At 44.4% G+C, this 22,758-nt stretch overlaps 1 protein-coding gene across 2 annotated transcripts; it reads right to left on the reverse strand.

Annotated features, from left to right (window-relative positions):
• Positions 1-339: 339 nt before the first annotated feature.
• mgarpb (mitochondria localized glutamic acid rich protein b) lies at positions 340-15,913 on the reverse strand. 2 transcript variants are annotated; one of them, XM_084930305.1, is made up of 7 exons: positions 15,447-15,913; positions 12,216-12,313; positions 10,376-10,448; positions 7,612-7,947; positions 5,107-5,898; positions 3,335-3,397; positions 340-3,049 (listed from the first exon to the last, which is right to left on the reverse strand). In XM_084930305.1, the coding sequence occupies exons 1-6, from the start codon at positions 15,517-15,519 to the stop codon at positions 3,351-3,353; spliced, it is 1,419 nt and encodes a 472-aa protein (XP_084786431.1). In that variant the 5' UTR covers positions 15,520-15,913; the 3' UTR covers positions 340-3,049; positions 3,335-3,350. The 2 variants fall into 2 exon arrangements, with proteins under 2 accessions (XP_084786431.1, XP_084786432.1); XM_084930306.1 differs by lacking the exon at positions 3,335-3,397 and having other exon boundaries at positions 15,447-15,912.
• Positions 15,914-22,758: the final 6,845 nt, after the last annotated feature.

The following is a 22,758-nucleotide window of genomic DNA, read 5'->3' on the forward strand; positions in this document are numbered from 1 at the left end:
AACTTAATGGTGGCTGATGAGAATTCCAGTGAACAGCTACTAAGTTCAACAACACAACATGGAATCAACTCCAGATCTTGTATCTGCTTATTTTTCATGAAATAATGAGGTAACAAGTCTCACCTGGCCATGAAAATGCTTGTCAGTAAATTGTCTAATCTCTAAATTATTCTTTTAAGTGTTTTTATTAGAGAAATGCAATTATCTGACAACAGATCGACCTGTTCTGCACCACAAACTTGAGCAAAGGGGTCACATATTTATCCTTCTTCTGTTTGCTTTTGACCAAGTTATTCCAAAAAGATCAAAAAGAACAGACAAATGCTCAAAAACATATAATCTCATTAGTTATTACATTACTTTATTTAAAATTTGAGTACATTATCAGACAACACAGAAGTCATTTGCAGAGCAATTTGCTAATTACAAGCTAATTAAAGTTACTGTTTAATATGCAGATATATTAAACAAAGTTTCAATCTATATATCTACAATCATTTTCTCTTATTCTCTTACCCAGTCTGCACATAAATGGAGATTTGTGTAAGTATAGACAGGTGTTGGTATGGATGTGGAAGTGTGTTTACCGGATATTTTCTTGCTTCAGGTATTTTTCACCTCTGTATGTGTGTATATGTGTCTGTGTTTGTGTGTTTGACCTTTCAACACTTTTTTCTAAACTATTTTAGGTGCTAGTGGTATCAGAAAAGAAGGAAAAGTGCATAAATAACATGTTTATTTCTGTATGTAAAATAAAGCTTTTGTGTCACTCTTACATAACTGGAAGCACTGATGTTCACATACTTAATATTTAAACCACTTAAAGCAAACTTTTGTTGCAGAAGCTAAAATATAAACAACAACAATATTTTTCTGCCATTTGACAAACAAAATTCTTTTTTCCTTTGAGTAAATTAAACCCCACTTATTTTTTTTATTGCAGTTGTAGAGGAAGACTAAAACCTAGAAAATTCTAATATGTATGGATAATAAGACAGTCATGTAAGTACCTGCCTTTGTATTATGAGAAAAAGATTGTCATCCATCCATCCATCCATCCATCCATCCATCCATCTTCTGCCACTTATCTGGGTTTGGATCGTGGGGGAGCAGCTTACGCAGAGAAGCCCAGACCTCCCTCTACCCAGGCACCTCCTCCGCCTTATTTATGGCGACAGCAAGATGTGTCCAAGCCAGCTGAGCGATATAATCTCTCCAGCGTGTGCTGGGTCTGCCCTCACCCAGAGGGCACCCAGGAAGTATTGTAGTCAGATGCTTGAATCACTTCAGCTGGCTCCTTTCAATGCTGAGGGGTAGCGGCTCTAATCTAAGACACTCATAAATAACTGAGCTCCTCACCCTATTTCTAAGTTAGAGGAATTTCCATTACTTGTATCTGAGATTACATCATTGTATTCACTACCTTGAGCTTGTGACCATAGGTAAGGTTGGTAACTGGTAAATGGACAGCTTTATTTTCATGCTTTCTTCACCACAACAGACCGGTACAGTGTCCACACTGCAGATGCAACACTGATCTGTTTGTCAGTCTCCTGTTCGTTTCACTTGTGAACGAGACCCCGAGATACTTAAACTTTTTCACTTGGCACAACAACTCATCTCTCACCCAGAGTGAGCACTCCACCCAGGCTCAGAGGAGATCATTTTCATTCTCATTGCTTCAAACTCAGCTGCGAACCACCCCAGTGCGAGCTGGAGGTCGTCACCTGATGAAGCCAACAGAACCACGGCATCCATAAAAAACAGATATGAGATGGTAAATAGACTGATTCTTATATAGCACTTTTCTACTCTGCTTGAGCACTCAAAGCACTTAAGATCGAGGGGCCACAAAACTGGAGACTTCCCAGTGCTTGCCTACACACAGAAATCCTGTCCATAAAAATTAGGAATCCCAGACAGAGGACAGCACTGGCTGTCAAACTGCGATCAGGACTAAATCCAACATACCGTATTATTGGCAATATGGACCAAGCTCTCACTGTGTTGCAAAAGAACTGAACAGCCTGTAACAACAAGCACGATAACTCATACTTGAATGGATCGATAGATGGATTTCTCACATGCTCAGTGTTTCTTCCTGTCTTGTGGATTGTTTTTTATTTTATTTTGATAGTTTGTTTTGGGTTTTACTCATCTGTCTGAATATCCTGATTACTTTCACCTGTGTCTCATTCTCCTGTTTTAGTACCATTTCGTTAGAGTAACACAAAACCGGTTAGCCCCAGGTGTATAAATAGTCCTGCCCTTCTCTTCTCTTCTCTTCTCATTTTTTAAGTAACCAATATTTGACAACAGCATAATAAAACTGGAAATTCCCAATATTTTTAGTGGCCCCCATATGGCCACCCCTATGGAAAAAAATTCTGAAGGTGCCCCTACTCTTCACTTCATTGTCTGTGATTTTCCTCTTTAGTTCTCTGTGTATTTGCACTTTTGGATTTTGTTATCTGTAATTGAATCTGATGCTTTTCCTCACCTTTATAAATCTATTTGTGCAGTTCTTATTTTATAAACTTTCTACTGTTTTAAGATTGGTTTTTGTAAATATTTTGAAGAACTTTGTAACTCTGGTTCTGAAATAAAGTTATTATATGTATGTGAGCTGATATGAGCAGGTAAATCACACTGAGGTGACACTCCCATTAAAAATTCTTGTCCACATTGGCAAACTTATTGTCTATAAAAGTGGTCTATCACAGTGCTAAAATACACCACAGTATTACAGTAACCCACTTCCACTGCCTACTGAAAGATTTAGAGAAGCCTCAGCTGATCATGAAACGTTTTGCTACAGTGGCATCTAGAGGACATGACAGGAATCACCTCACAAGCACTAATACAGAAGACAACTCTGATAACATTTCAGAAAGGACGTATGAGTCGGTTACACCTGCGACTACCTCTATTCATGTTTTTTGTTTTCTGCCGGTCGCTCTGGCTTGGTTGACAGATAGGCGAGTGTTGTGGAAGGCACACTGTCTGTCCCATCACGACTGGGCTATCACCACCACCGTCGCCTCCATGGCTGCAAGAAAACAAGCACAACTTCAATTTAAAGGAGACCGCATTCACTCGGTGTACATGACTGTAGGATTTTGCAGTGCACATTTTCTAGAGTTGAAAAAGTAGGATTTTAAATATTGAATTCACAGCTGTGCAGCTTGAACTATCTTCTAACATTTGAAGCAGAGAAAAGTGTCTGTGAATGTTTATGAGAACCACTGGAGCTGTTACAGTGTGAGATGCTAAAATGTGTGCATATTTGTCCATTTAACTCTCTTTAGGTCTGTGTACAGCTGTGCTGCTTTACCTTCTTAACTGTAAAATTACATGACTGAGCAGCGTTTTACAGTCCAGTTAGACTCCTTTGTCTCTGTGGATACAGGCAGAAATACATCTGGTCAGAGCCAAATACAGGAAAGGCTTTACTGCTGTCTTTGCTTGCTTGTTTTTGAGGGCAAACTCGAACAGGGATACATTTAGCGTTTGGGGGAGTTCACAAAGTTTTCATGAATGAGTGGCAAGGAGGCCGCTAGGGAGCCAGTAAGTGACCTACTACTTTATTTATTTACTGATAATGTGTTGTATTTGGTCATCTGGGAAGGTTCATCAGCTTTGATGGCCATAACTTTGGTCTTGTTCACCTCTGAGAACCCGAGGTTTTGCCTTCCTGTGGTGATTCTTTTTATTTTTATCTTAGCTTTATCTAAACGTAGTATAACTCCCTGTATTTGTCCAATGATTGTGTTGTTAGTTTCTTTTTTTCTTTGAGATTTGATTTTTGTATTTGTTGAATTTTTGGATTCCTGTTTTGATTTTTTGATCTTCATTCCTTGTAGCTCTGCTTTGGTTCTCGTGTTTCTAGCACCCTCATTGTTTCCCTCTCTTTTTGTTTCTGCATGAACTCCTCTGATCTCTTGTTTCCTTTTTTATGCCATCTTGTTTGGTGTTAGTCTCAGTGTTCTTTCCTTTTGGCCGTTTCCTGTTTTACTTTAACAATTTGATAAGTGTTTTCTTTTGTGTGATGTTTTGGGTTTCACTTCCCAATATTTTATTCTTCATATAGTCACAATTCCTCTTCTTCCCTGATCCTTAAACAGCAGTAAAGTGCAAATATATTAATACACACTACAAACTAAGTTCAAGACCTTTTTATACTAAAAGATAAAACTTGTTTGTTCAACTTGATAGGGAAGTGCTACAGAAATATCACCAGACAGAGCTGTAAGTCTACTGAATTCCTCCCCGTGTCACTGTGGCTGCACTTCAAGTCACGCAACTATGAAGTCAACATACCAACTTATCCTTATTTTTATGTACATATTACATAAACATACAAATAAAAATGATGACATCATAATTGATTTCATATATCATCACTGCTGTTTTTGTGTCTTTGCAATTATTATTATTGTGCCGTGTGATCAGCCAGTATTTACAGTGCTGTGAAAAAGTATTTGTCCTCTTTTTGATTTCTTAGGGGTTTTTTTGTTTGTTTTTGTTTGATTTGTTTTGTTTCAGATCATCAGACAAGGATAACCCAATGAAATACAGATTTTATATTTTTATATTTATTAAGGAAAAATGGTATCCAAACCAACCTGACATTACCTGACAAAGTAATTGCCCCCTCTTGTTAAATCATGAATTAACCGATTTACTGTGTGCATGCCCAGGACTGACTGCTGGCAGATCTGCTTTACCGAGAAATCACGAAAATAGAAGCTGCCTGACAAGATAAAGTAGGCTAAAAGCAACAGATCCTACACTCCAGGTTCCTCTTTGTCTTTTGTTTGTTCAGTTTTGTTCAAGCAGAACTAAACTAAACTAAAACCTAGGATTTTAGTTTTTGTCTGATTTTTGCATTTTGAGGTAAAACTAAAACCTATTTGTTTCAAAACTACAATTTGATATTAATACTTTCAATACTGTTTTAACTTTATGTGAAGTGGTAAATAATTCTCACTTCACAGTTTCACTACACTGTTGATCCCCTGCTTCTCAGACCGGGTTGGGACATACTACAGATGATGCAGAATTTCAGCCGAAACAGTGTTTAAGTGGAGGAGTTTTTATTCTTACTTTGTGCTGAGGCTGCATCCTTGGCTTCTTGTGAAGTATCCACAGCACCATCAGTGATCAGCTCCTCTCCTACAGCAGCAGGTGGCGCCACCTCCTCTCCTGCTGAGGGAGCAGAGTGGCAGGAGTGGCAGGGTTTCTCCTCATGCACAGGAGCTCCTGATGTAGGCTCTGCTTCTGCAACTGAAAGAACCTTTAGGTCCGCTCCAGCGGAGGCTGCTGCCAGCTGAGTCGTGCTGACAGCAGCTTCAGCTGTCTCCTCTGCAGATGTTTCAGCTGCTGCCTGGTCAGCTGGTGAAATCTCATCCAGTGGGGCAGCTTCACTGGTGACTGTGGCCTCCTCATCAGAAGCAGCATCTTCAGCAGCGATGGCCTCCTCAGGAGCAGGTCGAACTTCAGCCTCTGCCTCGTCCACAGTGGGCATTGGAGATGTTGTTTCCTCAGGATGAGATCCAGCTGCTGCCTCCTCGTCCACAGCTGCAGCCAGAGCAGATGTCACCTCCGTTATCACTTCTTCAGCAGCTGGAGTCTGAGCATCTTCTGCACTTTTCTCACCCTCTCCAGACTTCACCTCCTCCTCACCTTCTACAACTGCTCCCTCTTCAGATGCTTCCTTGGCCACTGCCTCTGAGGCTTCTTCCAAAACTTCTCTTTCAAGCACCTCGTGTCCCTTTCCTTCATCTTCAGTTTGTTGGACAGTCTCCATCGGATCCTTCTCACCAACAGAAGCTGCAGCAATTTCAGCTGTTGAGCCGGTCAAGAGCTTAACATCTGTGAGCAGCTCTGGTGTGGACTCTGATGGAGGGAAAAAGACATGAGGTAATGGCTGAGAAACAGGTTTTGATGAAAAACCTTCTAGCTGTTAAAAATCAACAGATTTACTTCAATGCCAACATTTTAAAATCTACTTTAGTTTTGCACTACATCACAAGTGTGACTAGAGTGTGTTCTAAACTCGCGCTGTGCTTATTTAAGACCTTTAAATGGAATTTAAAGCCTTCTCACTAATTTTTATGAATAAAAAACATAATTTCTTACATCTTCTATTAATTCCACTTACCTTGACCAGGAATCTATTACTGGATATTTTACAGTCACCACAGGTCCAGGCACTCTACAGAAGACTACAAATCCCAGGTTTAATGCAATATACTCTTTTCTGGTATTGTAGACACTGACTAATTCCTTATTTATATTCTTATATTGTTCTCCAGATGAATTTCTTTTTCAAACAATCAAGCGTTTAAACAAGTATTAGTCATATCCCCTCTGTGCACTTGTAACCATGTGGTTATTTTTGCATTTATGTTTATTTTTCAGCATTTTTTTTTAACAGATGTTTCTTTCTGCTCATTATTCTGTGAGTGGGAAATACTGTGAAATCAATTATGAAGGCTGGAAAGACGTCTTAGTTTGATGGCAGTCGAGCTGAAGCCAGACAGGAGCATGAACACAGCACAGGGATTCTTCAGGATAAGGAGCTTTTCTACAGGAAGTAGGTGTTTCTACTCCAAATACAATATTAATGGTGTGGAGCAACAAGCAAAAACATCTGAGAGACTAAAGAAAATCTTTATTACAGCTGTACCAAAGACCATTTTCAATGCACGGACATAAGGGTGAATGCATTTTCTATAAAAGAGGAAAGAGACAGCAGCAACAACAAGAGAACTTTGATTTTTTTAGGGAACAAATTGGCAACGAAATAGAAATTTGTGCCAGGCAAATAAAGTGAGTGCAGGTCGGTGTAGCTGTAGAAGAATAAGATATGGTAATGATGAATATGAGAAAGCATCTTGCTGCACGAGATTTTTAAAAAAGAAGACAAAGTAGGAAATGAAGTTTTAACCACGTCTCACTCTGTGCAAAAACTGTTTTATAGTTTGAGAACACAAGACCAGCACTGCAGTCTGCTAACAAAGAGCTAACTGGTTCAGGTAACTCTTCACGGTGAGTTTAGAGGTTAAAAGAAAACATGGCTGAACACATAAAATACCATCTAAACCTGCTGGAAAGGAACAAGAAACAGGGCTGTCCTGTTTTAAGAGCACTTAAAATCAGATTTTTCGAAAGCATTAATTACCAACTTAGTTTTGTCCATTATATTTACCCCGTGTACTGTACAGTATCCAAATTATAATTTGGATTTCTTCCTTTTTGTGATAGATTTTCTATACAGACATAGTTTTCCACAGTGGCTCTAATCACACAGACTAATTCCAGATGTTCTTGGATGTGAAGCATTAGGAGAGCTAAGGGAAGGAGGGGAGCTGAAAACTGGACTGATGAACCCCCAACAGATTTTTTTAAAACGACTGAAACTACATTTTTCCCCCGCTCATTATCAAAAAAAATGGGGTTAATGAGTCCGTTTTTCTGGGGCAGGGAGGAGGGACAGAGCACATCCAACTGGGTGAACTATCGAGCCATCACAGGTTTAAGCAGCCACCTCTGCAGCAGGGGCCACCTCGGCTTCAGCAGGTGGAGTGAGATCTACTGCTGCCGTACCAGCGTTTTCTGCCACAGGTTCCTCTGCTGGGGCCTCCACAGCCACTTCAGCAGCCACCTCTGCCTCCACAGGTGGAGCGGCGTCCTCCGTCTCTGCTGACTCAGCTGCCGTCTCAGCTGCTGCCTCTGGAACAACCGCCTCAGAGACGGCGGCGGCTTCTGCTTCTTCAGACGCAGCTTCCACAACAGGTTCAGCAGCTGTCTCTCCTACAGGTTCTGCAGCAGCAGTAGCCGGGGCCGACTCAGCGATGACCTCAGCAGCAGGGGCTTCCTCCTCCACCGGTGCAGGCTCAACTGCAGGTGGAGCTGCCTCTGGTGCTGCCTTTGCTGAAGAAGCTGCAGCGTAAGAGGCCAGAAAGAGAAACACGTGAAAGATTTCACTCTAGTACATGTTAGCTATGTGATGCGTGTTTTATCTGTGCCTGAATAAAGTGTTAACCTCTGGAGATTAAAGACGAAAGCAACTGTGCACTTTTATTAATGTAGGTTTCATTTTTCCAGCGGGTTGCTCATCTGTGCATTAAAAGCTATTTGATACGAGACTTCCAGTAGCAGATAAAGAAGGCTTAAAGGTCAAGACTTTAGGTCTTTGAGGACTAAAAGGTGACATAGCTGCTGTTAAAACTGTAAACATGAGCAAAGTGAAGGATAATCTTATCCTAACATGTCAGTGAAAGACAGAAATATATTTTTACCACTCCTATAACTGCTTATTGAAGATTGTGGAGTAAAAAGTCAGAATCAAAGCTCAGCACTTTAGAGATAAAGTTTAATATATTATTAATATATTAATATTATGGACATTTTTGGCTGTTGCCATATTAGATTTCTGAAACCAGTATCATTAACTGGGAAACAGAGCACATGTGTAGAGTACTGAGTTGTCACTCATAAGTTAGACTGGCCTAAACCCAGCAGGAAAGCTTTTTCTGAGGTTTTACATCACGTGAGTGGTAGGTGTGTTTTTCTCACATTTTTGTTTACTGTACTGGTTTTTACAGCAACACAATTCACCCCCTGCTGGCCATTAGAAAGAATGCAGGTTTAACTCCCACCTTTCAAACTTGTAAACTACGTCAATCTTTCAGTCTATACTGTTCCTTTCAAGGAACTTGTACTATTTTGCCAAACGTATTTACTCACAGAGCTCATGTGTTCCACTCACTTCCATGGCCACAGGTGTATAAAATCCTAGGCGTTCAGACTGCTTCTGCAAACATTTGTGAAACTCTCAGGAGCTCAGTGAGTTTCACTGTGGTACCGTGATAGTCCAGTCGTGACATTTCACAGTCAGCTGTTTGGGGGCATCATAACAAAGTGGAAGTGATTGGGAATGACAAACTCAGCCATGAAGTGGTAGGCTAAGAAAAAAATCACAGAGCGAGTTGCCAACTGTCTGACTTGTGTGACTGCATTGTGCCAAGTGTAAGGTTTGGTAGAGGGGGGTTTATGGTGCACGGCTTGTTTTCAGGAACTGGGCTCAGCCCCTTCGCTCCAGTGAAAGGAACTTAATGCTTCAGCACAGCAAGACGTTTAACTGTGTGGCAACAGTCTGGGGATGGCTCCTTCCTGTTCCAACATGACTGCACTGCAGTGCACGAGGCAAGGACCATAAAGACATGGATGAGTTTGGTGTGGAAGAACTTGACTGGCCTGCACAGAGTCCTGACCTCAACCCGATAGAACACCTTTGGGACGAACACACCGATGTCGGCCTTCTCGTCCATCATTGGTGTCTGACCTCAGAAATGCACTTCTGGAAGAATGGTCAAAACTCCCCTAAACACATTAAATGTTATGGAAAGCTTTCCCAGAAGAGCTGAAGCTGTTATAGATGCAAAGCACGCAAGTTAATGTGTGCATTCAGTTCCTTAAAGACCAGAGTTGGTTTCCTCTCCATCGATGTAAGCAGCAGCACTTTGACTTCTTATTTCGGAGTGAAAACAACACTTCAATGCTGCATGATCACAACTAACCCACTGACAGCTGCTGCTTATCACCATTACAGCTCAGTTAATGGCTCTGGGCACAGCGCCATGGCCTCTCCGGGCTGAGTAGACAAAAATTGCGCAGACAGAAATCAAAACAGACAGGCACGATGAAGCCATTCAGAGTGATCAGTCTACCGTGCAGCTGGTGAAGCTGGAATCAGCCCTGAAATACATTCGCTTCTTCCTTTCTGCCTTCTCTGTCTTCGATTAAACAGTTACAGACTCCGACAGGCTGTCACACCTTGGGGAATTTTAATCTTAATGGCACAAGCTGAAGTAGCACCATTTTAACCTGTTGTAGAGAGGAGGCTCACGGTGAGGGATTTCTTTGATAAAACCGGTCCTTTTACAGTCATGGATGGTGTTTCGGGGCTCTTCATTCATCGCTGTGTTTGAACCCACACACGGGAGCTCTGTGGGGAGTTTGCACTCTCTCACTGTGACTGTGTGAGTTTCCTGTAGGATCTCCAGCTTTTCTACTATCAAGAACAAGCTAGGCTGGTGCTGCCTATCCTTGAGTTTCACATACTGGTTAAATAGAAGGTTTGAAAATCATTTAATTTACAAGAAATTAGTGTTTTAAGTTGCATATCAGACCTTCTCTTGCTTTAGCTGTGATCACATAAGTTGAAATCTGTGTGTCTTGTCTGTGCAGCGTGTATGGCTTGCACAATGTCATGTTCACAAAGCTGAGTTGTGGGTGACAGTGTTTGTTTTTGAGTGTGTGTGTGTGTGTGTGTGTGCGTGTGTGTGTGTGTGAGAAAGTAGCTAACCCTTCGCCATGGAGCCCATGTTGGCGAGTCTTTCCTCGTAACGCTCGGTATCATCGTTGACCGTCTTGTATGCCTGAGAGAAACACAGCAGACATGTACTCATTACATTCCAGCACACAGCTAATGATAATGGCACGAAACAAAATCCAACCTCAAGCTGACATTTTGTCCAACATGGACCAACACAGTCAGACACACTTGTTTGCTTTGCCAAGAGCCTGACGGTGAATGGGGGACAAATTTGACCGAACAATGGCAGCAAAAAGGGAGAGATTGTCAAAAAGCACAAAGAGCCTCTTTTGTCCCGTCCAGCGTCTGAGCTGTGGTAACGTCTGCAGACCAGGCTGGCTTCAGACTGCATCTCTCCCAGTTTGCACCAGCAAGGACAGAAGCCTGTAAAACTACCAGGTAACTGCATATATCCAGTACAGCAGCTTGTTGTTCTGGTTTTGAATGAGTATTAAAAAAAAACGCACTAGAGGATTTTGTTTCTTTGAAGATGTAAAAAGAGAGCAAACCTTTTTTACACTCCTGTATAACACTGAAAAACACGAATTTATTGAAAAGTAGAAAAAGGGGGATGAGTTACTTTCATTTCCAGCTCTGTGTTTCTATTCTTGCACTAGCTTTGCATGACTAACACTTCAAAATAATCCTCAGTCATCTTGTATTGGACCTTGAACCTCTCCGTTCATCCTCTATCTTAACCCCACCACCCCCTCCCTTTTGGAAAACTTTCTTCACGTAAACAACTAGTTCAAAATCTCTGCACACCTGAACACATGACAAGTCTTTAACGAAATAACTGAATATAACTGCTGCACGTTTAGCTAAACTTTGTGACTTAATACATTTATTCTCATTGAGAATGTGTGCAGCAGTAATATTTAATTATTCTGTCTCCTGTAAACCACGTGTTTAAGCAGCAGGTGACTTGTGTGCCAGAGATGACCATATTAGGGATATCCTCTCCCAGTGACATCACACAGAGCCAAGAATAGAAAAAAACTGTGTGAAACAGAAAAAGGTAAGGATTGGTCAGCAAGTGTTATTTGATCATCTTAAATTTAAAGGTTACTTGTAATGTTGTAATTCATGTTAACTACAGTGAATCTGTAGTACTAGGTGGTCTTGTGCAGGTTAACCTCATTTTGCAGTGATGAGGTAGGCCTGGTGCAGAGCAGGCAGTGGTTCTTATAGGTTCTCATACTCTGGGATGGGCACCTCTGATCGGACATGAACAACCAGGTGAAAATGATTTTCTTTGAAGGGGAAATAAATTAATTTAATGATGCTACTGCACTGATGACATGCACCTCTATTTATGTGAAATTTAACATGGATTTGTTTATGTTTAACTACTGATTAAAAAATACAGGCTGCGAGGCATGAACTTTTTCAGCTTTTGAAATGAAATGTGAGAAAAAGTTTGAAAAAAACTGGGTTAGATCAATGTTAGCAGTTATCAGTGTTCAATTTAGACATGAATCCCTTTGTGGTGGCATCAGGATGGGCATCTGGAGTAGAAAGTGCAAAATCAGTATATAACATCTGCTTATTACTGAATTACGTTGTCTAAATCAAGAAAGAGAAGTAAACCTCAGAGCAGCAGCACCACAGGGCAGCTGTTCACGGCTCATATAAAGGAAAACAACACAAATAATAAATATTAATACAAATGATCGCAAAGATTTTTCTTTTGCCCACGCTGTAGCACAAGTTCAGGTTCCTCACCTGAAAAATCCATGTGTCACACCTGCTTACAGCAGTCAAAAACAGTACACACACGGTGAAAATGTGGACTTACAAACCATCGCCTATAACCTGATCTGATACTCACATAAACAACTGCAGCAGTGAGGCCTCCGCCACATAAAACAAAGTACGTCATGTTGGTGGAGCCTCCAGGAACACCGAAGGCCATGTGTCGCACCGGAGCTGTGGAGAGACACACACGGGTACAGTTATCCGGCGAGCTTGTAATAAAGACATTTATTTATATAAACACACGTAAGTGCGTTTAAAATGAGAATCAGTACTAATACTGGAGAGTCATGGATAGAAACCACTACAGCTCTGATACTTTGTGAGTTTATTTTGTTCAGAAAACTGTCGCTCCAGCAGAAGCACGACGGGCACGAAGAACAGTGCATCAACAGCGTCAACATGTCTCCATCCCTTAATCCAGTTACACAATACAGCCCGGTCATTTGTAGCAGAGGAGATGGAAAGATTTAGCAGCAGCCAAGCCAAACACTGAATCTTTGCTTAAATTAAACCCCCAGCACACACACACACACACTCTACACAAACACTAAGACTTCCTGAATGATGATCTCAGATTTGCATCAAAACAAACAACATAAAGCAATGGGTTCAAATTCATATGGAATAGTCATTTAGCACAAATCAGGACTGCCGCTGTGGTGTTGGTGACGAGGGAAGCTGCAAAAAGATCAGCTGGTGTTTAAAGGTGGTGCAAGCAGGTTGGCATAAATAAAATCACACTGCCTCAATCTAATCTCTTCCTATCTGGACCTCTCACTCTCACACACTGTGAGAGTGTGCAGTCACAGAACACAGGGTGCAGCACATCTCGCCCCTCTCTGTTTGTGTGTGTTCATGCAAATCCTAACCCAACCTGTCACTTTTGACTTTTCCACTGACTGACATTTAAACTTTATCGATTGTTCTTTGTCATCCAGCACATACCTCACCAGCCACTGCTTTTCACAAGGTTGAAACTGGTTTAATAATAATAAAAAGGCTTCTCTTATAAACGTCACTTTGTTCTCACAGGTTCAGAAGAACTGCGCCAAATGGCCTAGGCACATTTTGAAATCTTAAATGAGATCAATTATGCTTTTGCACATTTTCTGTCATATATTAACTGTTAGAACGGTGGATGTGCATATTACTATTTACAAAGGTTTTAAATTATGAGGTGAAAACAATCCCTGTGAACCAAAAGTTCAAGCTTCAGCCTGCTTCAAACTATTTTCTACTGTTGGCTCTGGATGATGTCAGTGAAAGCGGACATCGCTTACATCAGGCACACAGCTCTGGAAGGAAGGATTGTTTTGAACTGTGGATCAAGCAAAGCTACTCTCGTAGAGCACTAGAGATAAAAAATAAAAGCATAATGTGTTCCCTTTAAAGTAGCTGAAATGACACCGTGAACCCAGAAAGCACTAAGGCTTAAATCTATCTACAGCCTCATTCATTGGCTTCAAAAAGCTTTAAACTGAATTTATGTAGGGCGATCGTGGCTCAAAGAGTTGGCAGTTCGTCTTGTAACCGGCGCGATATGGCAGCCTCGCTTCTGTCAGTCTGCCCCAGCTGTGGCTACAACTGTAACTGTCTCCACCAGTGTATGAACGTGAGAGTGAATGAATAGTGGAATTGTAAAGTGCTTTGAGGGCCCCGAAAAGTGCTATATAAATGCAATCCATTATTATGTAATTGTTTAGCTGTTCTGCCGGAACCTAACCAAACATGCTTTTCCTTCAGTGCCTAAACTTAACCAATGAGCTTTCAGAGCTTAAACCTATGATGGTAGTTTTGAGTGAAAGTAAGCAGTGAGAAAACACATAAAAGTCCCAACAGGATATATGCATATAATACAAAGTCTGTGTCATGTCCTGTTAAACCTGCATGACTGCAGGCAACTGTCTGACTAAACCAGGGTTTTTCTAGCATTGCTAGTATGTCTGGCCATCATACAGACCTTTTCCATTTATATGCTACATGTGTGAAATCTGTTTCCTAAAGTGACTCTTCAGCATCGTCTGGAGTTCATGCGTGAGTTGTAAAAATGGCTTCAGTGAGCTTTAGAGGTGCTTTTAGGTTATTTTTATCTTTGGGCAGAACCATTTCCCTCCTCTTCCCACTCTTTGTGCTAAACTGCAGCTTTTAACGTCCCATCAACTTTTTATCGAAGCCGACTCGCTGTCTCTGTTTTTGACTTTATATTTAAGAGCACTGTGCAAAGTTTCACTGCAGCTCCGCTGAATTATAAACCCAAAACAGAGCTGAGGTTTGTCCTCCCTCCTGCTCTAATACCAATGACACAGCAGCACAGTGCAGGGACAGGTTACTTATACAGGTTATTTATACAGGTAATCACTTAATCCTGGCTGCTGGGTTCAAGCCTGTAAACATAGACACGCATGTCAGGGAACAGCAGACAAGATAGACATGTCTGAGGACATGATGGTCAAACAGGAAGGGGCCTGCTGCATACTTAGGATGCAGTGTGTCCAGCTGGTGTGTAGTAAGAAAGCAGTAGCAGTATTCACCTCCTTTCTTTCACATCTTCTGGGGTTTAGTTGTTTTTTTTTTTGCCTGCTTGTAAGTTCAAAAACACAAAAACCTTCTATCGTGGCCAGATGTAGCCTGGTTTGCAGCATTTTGCCACAGATTTCTCAGCAGGAAATTAAAGCAGCAGCAGCAGAAGCAGCAGCTTTGCCTCGGGCTGAATTCCACAAAGCTCTGATCCCAAACTAAAGGATGATCCGGGCCAGGCAGGCAGGCATGCGTGAAAACAGAGCCAGTCTGAAATCTCCGTCATTGCACGCTCTCCAGATTCAGATTTTAAAAATAATTATTCTGAAAAACAGATGTTTTGTTCACTAATAGGTTATAAACGTTGTTATCCAGATAAACTGGATTTAGGACGTGATTTTATCGTCTACACTCCTTAGATGCATCATAAAGAATCGCCTTTAATTGTTATTTCTGTTCAAATATTGCATTGGTTATTATTTATTATTTATTGTAACAAAGTTGAAATATGTAATATTTCAAGTGGTACACTTCTGTGTGTTCCCAGAGCACACACCTTCTTTATCAGACTGCTGCAGCTCGACTGGAAAGCCCGCAAGTGCGTCTCTTTATGGGACTTTTACTTTTCCCTTTCTCAACCCACAAAATCATTAAAAATAAATAAATAAACTGAACTGGCAGCAGCAGAAAATAAACGAGCACAACTATTCTATCAACTCTACTTAATTACTATAATTAACGCCACAGTAATAATTCCTGGAAAGTCCCATTAAATGTCCTGACTCACCGTATCTGGGTGTCGGCTTGAAAGACCTCCGTGCCAGCGGCCCGACTCTCTGCCATGCCCGTCTGCAGAACATGATTGCTCGGGTATCAGCTGCAGCTAAGCGAGTTTTTCTCCGGCAGGTTTTACAGCGAAATGATGGGAAGCGCTCAGCTGCTGCTCACCAGTGCTGATGGGAACAGAGCACACCCCCATTCAAAAGCAGACAGCTCCACCAGCACGCCCCCTGCAGACGAGAATCTAACAGAACACAAATAGCAGGAACTGAAGCACCAAAGAATGAGCAGAGCTGTGATTTGTATTTTCTCCTCGTGTTTGGATCCTTCTGAGGCAGATGTTGACCTGCATATATCATATAATCCCCCTCTTCCTTCATTAAATCATTCTGCCCTCTCTCTTAGCTGTGACTGTGAGAAGGAGAGATCCCGCAGGCTGGTTTTAAGCGCATCACATTCTAGTTCAGTTGCATGACAACGTCAGCTCTGGTTGCATAATGCGATCTCTGTCAGAGTGTGCACGGAGTGACAGAGCCAAGGACAAAAGACTGGCCTGTAGATCAGATCTGGACATCCATAAAAACACAAAGTGAACGTGAGACTTTATCAAAGTTTGACTTCTCCTAAATCTACTGACAGTAATCACTTATATGCAAGGTTTGTGTAACATCCCATAATATGTTCGGTTTTATTCATCACAAAAACAACAGGTGCTTTATATTCAAAGGTGTAAATCACAAAAACCACAATATTAAAGCGAAAAACTCATCAGTGTCCAGTTGATCCTCCATGAGCACTTGGCGATGGCGGGGAGGAAGAAGTCCCTTTTAGTAGGAAGCGACCTCCAGCAGAGGCAGATTCAGCAAGGCCATCTGCTGTGAGCAGTTAGGACGTGAAGGAAACGAGAGGAGAAAAAACAGATCACATAAATACAAAACACTAAGCACAGAAGAGAGAAGACAAAAGTTAATGACATGGACTAATACAGTGGTTCTCAAACTGTGGTACGTGTACCACTGGTGGTACGTGGGCTCCCTCTAGTGGTGCGGGAAGTCTCCCCAAAAAAATTTAAGATTAGATAATACACCATATTCTGACTGAGGGATTTCTGAAATATTAATATTAAATAAACGAAGAGATTAAACTAAACAGCAGTGACGTTTGTAGGGTTACTGAAGTTGGACTAGCTGGTATATAATGATATGCTAAATGGTGGCTAGCTACACAGCTATGATTAGCATAATACAAACACATTAGCACAGTGAAGTTGGAGGATGAATGCTTGACAAATGCAATCGCATGTCGGGATGATGTAAACGGACAAAACTTGAGTCAGGAGAACAACTGAGATAATCCATCCACAATACCAGGTTAGTCATTAAGATACTGCTGCATGGGCTGGGCTGTAGTTACATCTTAAGGTTTTAAAAACTGAGCTTTAAAATAAACAGTGGTAATGTTGGAAAGGCTGTCAGCTGTGGGGGAGCCCCCTTGTGGCGAGAGAGCACTGTTGCACTATTGAGCACATGTTCCAGTGATCAGAGTTGGAGCTAACACATAGCAAGAGCCACCTGGCAGACTGACTCAGCAGGGGATGTCTACACACGGTGTGAGTTGTGTGCGTCGCTAAAGAACTGTGAGTAGACGTGGAGCCATGCCTGGAAAGGACAGTTTTAGTCTTTTATGCCAATTAGACATTTAGTGGATGTACAAGTGCAATGTGTATTGACCTGTTCGCTATGTGGCTAGTTCATGCTACTAATGCTACCTGTTATGCTACATACCTGCTAGCTGTAAGCTAAACAATTTGGTGTTTGTGATATATTGTTGTTGGGTGTATTGGCAATCAATGTCATGTACTGTAAGGGTTTGGGAGTAGTGTATGAAACTCGTGCATGTAGATGTTCATATAGGAATTCCCATTTGTAGTTCTGGTTAGATTCGAAGAACGCTAATGCATCATAATTCATGACTTAGATGTTTATTACATTCAGTATTCTGTATATGTTCTGTTCACAGACCACACACCCACACCCCTCACCACTCTGTAAGCCTGCGGTTGCATTACTGTGTTGCTGTACTGTGCTGTTAAGCTGAGGAATCACAGTAAAGACGGTATTGTGGTGGACCACTAGAGGGCTCCACTCACACCCAGTGTATAGGAAGTGTGCTCCTGTGTTTTGTGGCGCGATATGCTCAGTTGATGTTGGAGAAGAATAAAGAAGGAGTGAGAACTGAGAGCTCTGTGTCGTTGATGCTTACCTCCACATTGGTGACCCCTGACTCGAGCATGCAACGGGCCGCAGATATCGCAGACTCCACTATGGATGCATCAGCGGCCGCCGGACCTCCGCCTCCTGTTGCAGCTACGTTCGCTGTGGCGCTGAAACTGCCGGACTTTTGGCTCCATGACCCCCCGTCATGGTTTGTACACGTGGAGGCTCAGTTCGCCCTTCGCGGCATCTCGGCTGACGACACGAAGTATCACCATGTGGTGGCCTCGCTCGACCCGCTGGCCACCCGTCGCGCGATGACGCTCCTCCGGGACCCACCCGCCCAAGGGAAATACGCCGCCCTCAAGGAGCTGCTTCTTCGGCGCTATGCCCTCTCCGACGCTGAACAAGCCGAAAAGCTCCTCAACCTGTCAGGCTTGGGTGGCGGTACCGCACTCGAGCTCATGGAGAACATGCTATCGTTGCTCGGGCCGGATGACGGTGGTTTCCTCTTCGCCTACCTCTTCCTCCGCCAACTACCGGCCGCCGTGAGAGCTGTCCTCGCCAACTCCCCGCTTCTGCCTGCGAAGGATTATCGCTCCCTGGCTGAAGAAGCGGATCGCATTCTCCTGGCTAGCCGCACTTTCGACGTTCACACCCTGGCTACGGACTCGCCAGCGGCACCTTCCACGCCTCCACCTGCCTCCCCCGGAGCATCCGCCCCCTTGCTGACGGCAGGGATTGCTACACGCCGGCACCGCGGAAAGAGCATCTGTTTCTACCATCAGCGTTTTGGCAACAGAGCGCGTCGCTGCCTGCCGCCTTGCGCTTTCACGGCCCAGGGAAACGGACCCGCCAGCGCGCCGTAGCAGCCGCGACCGCTGGCAATACAGAAAGGCTGCTCTTCATAGAGGACTCGCGCTCCGGGAGACGTTTTCTCGTGGACTCCGGCTCCCAGAAGAGCCTCCTTCCCCCTACCGCTGCCGACGGACTAGCAGCGAACTGTGGGCCGCAGCTCATTGCAGCTAATGGCTCTCCCATCAAAACGTTTGGGGAAAGGTTGGTGACTGTTTGTTTTCATGGCCGGGATTTCCAGTGGAACTTTGTTGTTGCCGCTAGCTCTGTACCTATTTTAGGTGCTGATTTCCTGTGTGCTCATGGACTGCTTGTCGATGTTGCTAACAGACGTTTAATCGATGCTCTCTCGTTTTCTTCGCTACCCTGTTTTACTCGGGCCGCCGAGCCCCTGATTCGGGCTAATGTAGTGACCTCCGGGGATGCTTTTCAGCGTTTGCTTTTAGAGTTTCCATCGCTGTCTGTCCCTAATTTCTCTAGCACGGTAACGAAGCATGGGGTTGAGCATTATATTCCCACGGTCGGGCCACCGGTGTTCGCGCGCGCACGCCGCCTCGACCCCGCGAAACTGTCCGTCGCTCGGGAAGAGTTTGCAGCCATGGAGCGCCTCGGCATTGTACAGCGTTCGAACAGTGCATGGGCCTCTCCGCTTCACATGGTGCCCAAATCGGACGGTCGGTGGCGGCCATGCGGGGATTTCCGCCGTTTAAATAATGCCACGGGGAATGACCGTTACCCCATCCCCCACATTCAGGATTTTTCTGCCAATCTCGCCGGAACGTCGATTTTTTCTAAAATTGACTTGGTGCGGGGGTATCACCAAGTTCCCGTGCGCGCCGAGGACGTTCCTAAAACCGCTGTCATTACCCCCTTCGGCTTGTTCGAGTTTTTGCGCATGCCGTTTGGCCTGAAAGGTGCCGCCCAGACCTTTCAGCGGCTGATGGACTCCGTTTTGCGTGGGCTGCCGTTCGTTTTTGTTTATCTGGACGATATATTGGTGGCCAGCTGCTCAGCGAGCCAGCACGAGTCCCATCTGCGCCAGGTTTTCCAGCGTTTGGCAGCGCACGGCCTGATCATCAACCCTTCCAAGTGCCAGTTTGGGTTGCCTGTTCTGGATTTCCTCGGGCACCGCATTTCCGCTGAAGGTGTGGTTCCGTTGCCCGACAGAGTCCAGGCCGTTTCGGCTTTTCCGCGTCCCACGTCGGTTAAAGCGTTGCAGGAGTTCTTGGGGATGATAAATTTTTACAACCGCTTTCTCCCCAGAGCTGCCCACCTGCTACAGCCACTCTATGCTGCCTTAAAAGGTAAAACGGCCAAAGATCCGGTTGACTGGCTGCCGGAACGCGTCCATGCGTTTTCCGCAGCCAAGTCTGCGCTGGCTGACGCCGCCCTGCTGGCCCACCCGCTTCCGTCGGCAGAGATCGCGTTGACCACCGACGCGTCCGACGTGGCAGTGGGTGGGGTGTTGGAACAGCGGGTTTCAGGTCTCTGGCAACCGCTCGCCTTTTTCAGTCGTACGCTCAGGGATGCTGAACGCAAGTACAGTGTTTTTGACAGGGAGTTGCTGGCCCTGCACCTCGCGACACGACATTTTCGTTTTTTCCTCGAGGGTCGCAACTTTACTGCGTACGTTGACCACAAACCTTTGACGTTTGCGATGTCCAAGGTCTCTGACCCATGGAGCACACGCCAGCAGCGCCAGTTGGCGGCCGTTTCAGAGTTTACCACAGACATTCAGCATGTGGCTGGTAAGTCCAATCACGTCGCTGACTGTCTCTCACGTGTGTTGGTTTCTCCGGTGTATGTCGGCGTCGACTACGCTGCCATGGCTGCCGAGCAACGTGCTGACCCGGATGTCCTTGCCCTTCGGTCAACAAAAACGGGCCTCGTGCTGGAGGACACCCCGGTGTGGGACGGCAGTCCGCACCTTCTTTGCGACGTTTCCACCGGCCGCCCCCGCCCGGTGGTTCCCCTTTCGTGGCGTCGTCGTGTTTTTGACTCGGTGCATGCCCTCTCTCATCCCGGCGTCCGGGCCTTGGTCAAGCTGGTCAGCGCCAGGTTTGTTTGGCCGGGCATTCGCAAGGCGGTGAAAGAATGGGCGGCGGTTTGTATCCCATGCCAACGCTCGAAAATCCACCGGCACACACAGGCACCCCTTGAACCTTTCCGTGTCCCGGGTAGGCGTTTCGATCACGTTCATGTGGACCTGGTTGGTCCCTTGCCGCAGTCACAGGGTTTCACGCACCTTTTGACTGTGGTGGACCGCACAACCAGATGGCCGGAGGCGGTACCCCTGGCGTCCACGACAGCGGTGACGGTGGCCAGGGCATTTTTGTCAACGTGGGTTTCACGTTTCGGTCCCCCGGCTGACATTACCTCAGACAGGGGCCCCCAGTTTGTTTCTGAGCTTTGGTCTGCTATGGCTGACGGCCTGGGGGTCAAGGTCCACCGCACCACAGCATACCACCCGCAAGCTAATGGGATGTGCGAACGGTTTCACCGGTCACTTAAGGCCGCGCTCCGGGCTTCCTTAACAAGTGGTGACTGGGTCGACCGTCTGCCGTGGGTTTTGCTGGGATTGCGTAGCGCGGTTAAAGAAGACCTCGGGGTTTCCCCGGCTGAACTGGTCCTCGGCCAGCCTCTCCGGGTCCCCGGGGAATTCTTACCTGAGAGCCCTCCCCCATGTTTCGATACCTCTTTGTCGCCTTTTCGCCCCCCAAGAGACTCGTTTCCTGTTCCTGGTCCTGTGCACCACTGCCTGCCTGACACTTTTGTTCCGAGTTCGTTGGACTCTGCTCGTTTCGTTTTCGTCAGGCACGATGCCCATAGAACTCCGCTGCGTCCACCATATGACGGGCCATACAGGGTTCTTAAACCAGGCAACAAACATTTCATTTTGGACTTTGGCGGTCGGCAGGAGGTTGTCTCTGTTGACAGACTTAAGCCTGCACATGTTATGCAGGAGGATCAGGTGGTCCCGGCCCAGGCCCCTCGCCGCGGCCGCCCACCTGCCACCGGGCTGATGGATTCTGTTTTTTCCCCCAGGAGCGACCCAAAATCAACGGAGTCCGGGTCGTCTGCAGCTTTTTCTGACCGCCAGTGCCAGCCTCGCTCCCGGGCTGGGTTGCCCTCTGTCAGTTCCCCACCCCCCCGGTTCAGCCGTTCCGGCCGTTTGCTTAAGCCCCGGGTCCTGGACTAGTTCTGCTGGGTGTTCGGGGGGGGCATGTGTGGTGGACCACTAGAGGGCTCCACTCACACCCAGTGTATAGGAAGTGTGCTCCTGTGTTTTGTGGTGCGATATGCTCAGTTGATGTTGGAGAAGAATAAAGAAGGAGTGAGAACTGAGAGCTCTGTGTCGTTGATGCTTACCTCCACAGTATAACCTTTATCTGTGCGTCCTGTGTGTTCTGACCGACACCCCAAGGTGAACACCACTGCTATTCAGCCAACGCCTATACAGTCCTGGGTTCAACCCAAATTAACAGGTAATAAAAAACCAAGAGAGGCTGACAGTGATCATTGGCCTTTTAGGGGTTTGTTCAGATGAAATAGAACAAGATACAAAGTATGTTAAAAACAAGACAACCCTGAGAAACGCAGAGCAGTTTTGACCCGGAAGCAGGATTCATACATCATCACTTAAAGACCGGATATCCCACCTGATGGGAATGTTTTAATGCAGTACAGTTGTTATTATTATCACTTGTCACATCCTGTTTATGACAGTTAAAATAAATTACATTCATATAAGAAATACAATTGTCTCGTATAAACTGTATATGATGTTAAATAGGTGTATGCTATCGTACTTTAATTTCGGTCATAAGTGTGGTACTTTAAGAGCCATATATTTTATGAGGTGGTACTCATTGTGAAAAGTTTGAGAACCACTGGACTAATAAAAATGGAGGAGAAGTGATGCATCATGGGAAGTCCCCCAGCAGTCTGAGCCTATAGCTCCCAGGTCCCCCTTGGATCGGGGTGATATCCATGAATGTAAGGCACATGAAGGAGACAAAAACTGAGGTACCTGATGTGCATAAGTACTCCGAACTTTCAAAAACAAATATATATTTGATAATAAATAAAAAATATTTTTTTCTGAGTTCAGCAGAAGTTGAATAAAATAAATTGCACCTCAATTTAATTCAAAATAAATACTAATTAATTACCACTGAATGCTGTACAAGTAGTAAGTCCCCCCTTTTAAGGTTTATTTTTATTTATTTAATTATTTATATATAATGAACC

This window comes from Perissodus microlepis, chromosome 6 (genome assembly GCF_051167445.1).
Source record: "Perissodus microlepis isolate ML-2025 ecotype Zambia chromosome 6, ASM5116744v1, whole genome shotgun sequence".
NCBI classification, from domain to species: Eukaryota; Metazoa; Chordata; class Actinopteri; order Cichliformes; family Cichlidae; genus Perissodus; species Perissodus microlepis.

What these genes read in the sequence shown, in the direction of transcription:
- mgarpb (XM_084930305.1), bottom strand. Translation starts at nt 15,519, where the DNA reads ATGTTCTGCAGACGGGCATGGCAGAGAGTCGGGCCGCTGGCACGGAGG. An exon ending in TCACTGCTGCAGTTGTTTAT is followed by an intron (nt 10,449 to 12,215) that starts GTGAGTATCAGA and finishes TGTTTCTCTCAG; the next exon opens with GCATACAAGACGGTCAACGA. An exon ending in CATGGGCTCCATGGCGAAGG is followed by an intron (nt 7,948 to 10,375) that starts GTTAGCTACTTT and finishes CTTACGCTGCAG; the next exon opens with CTTCTTCAGCAAAGGCAGCA.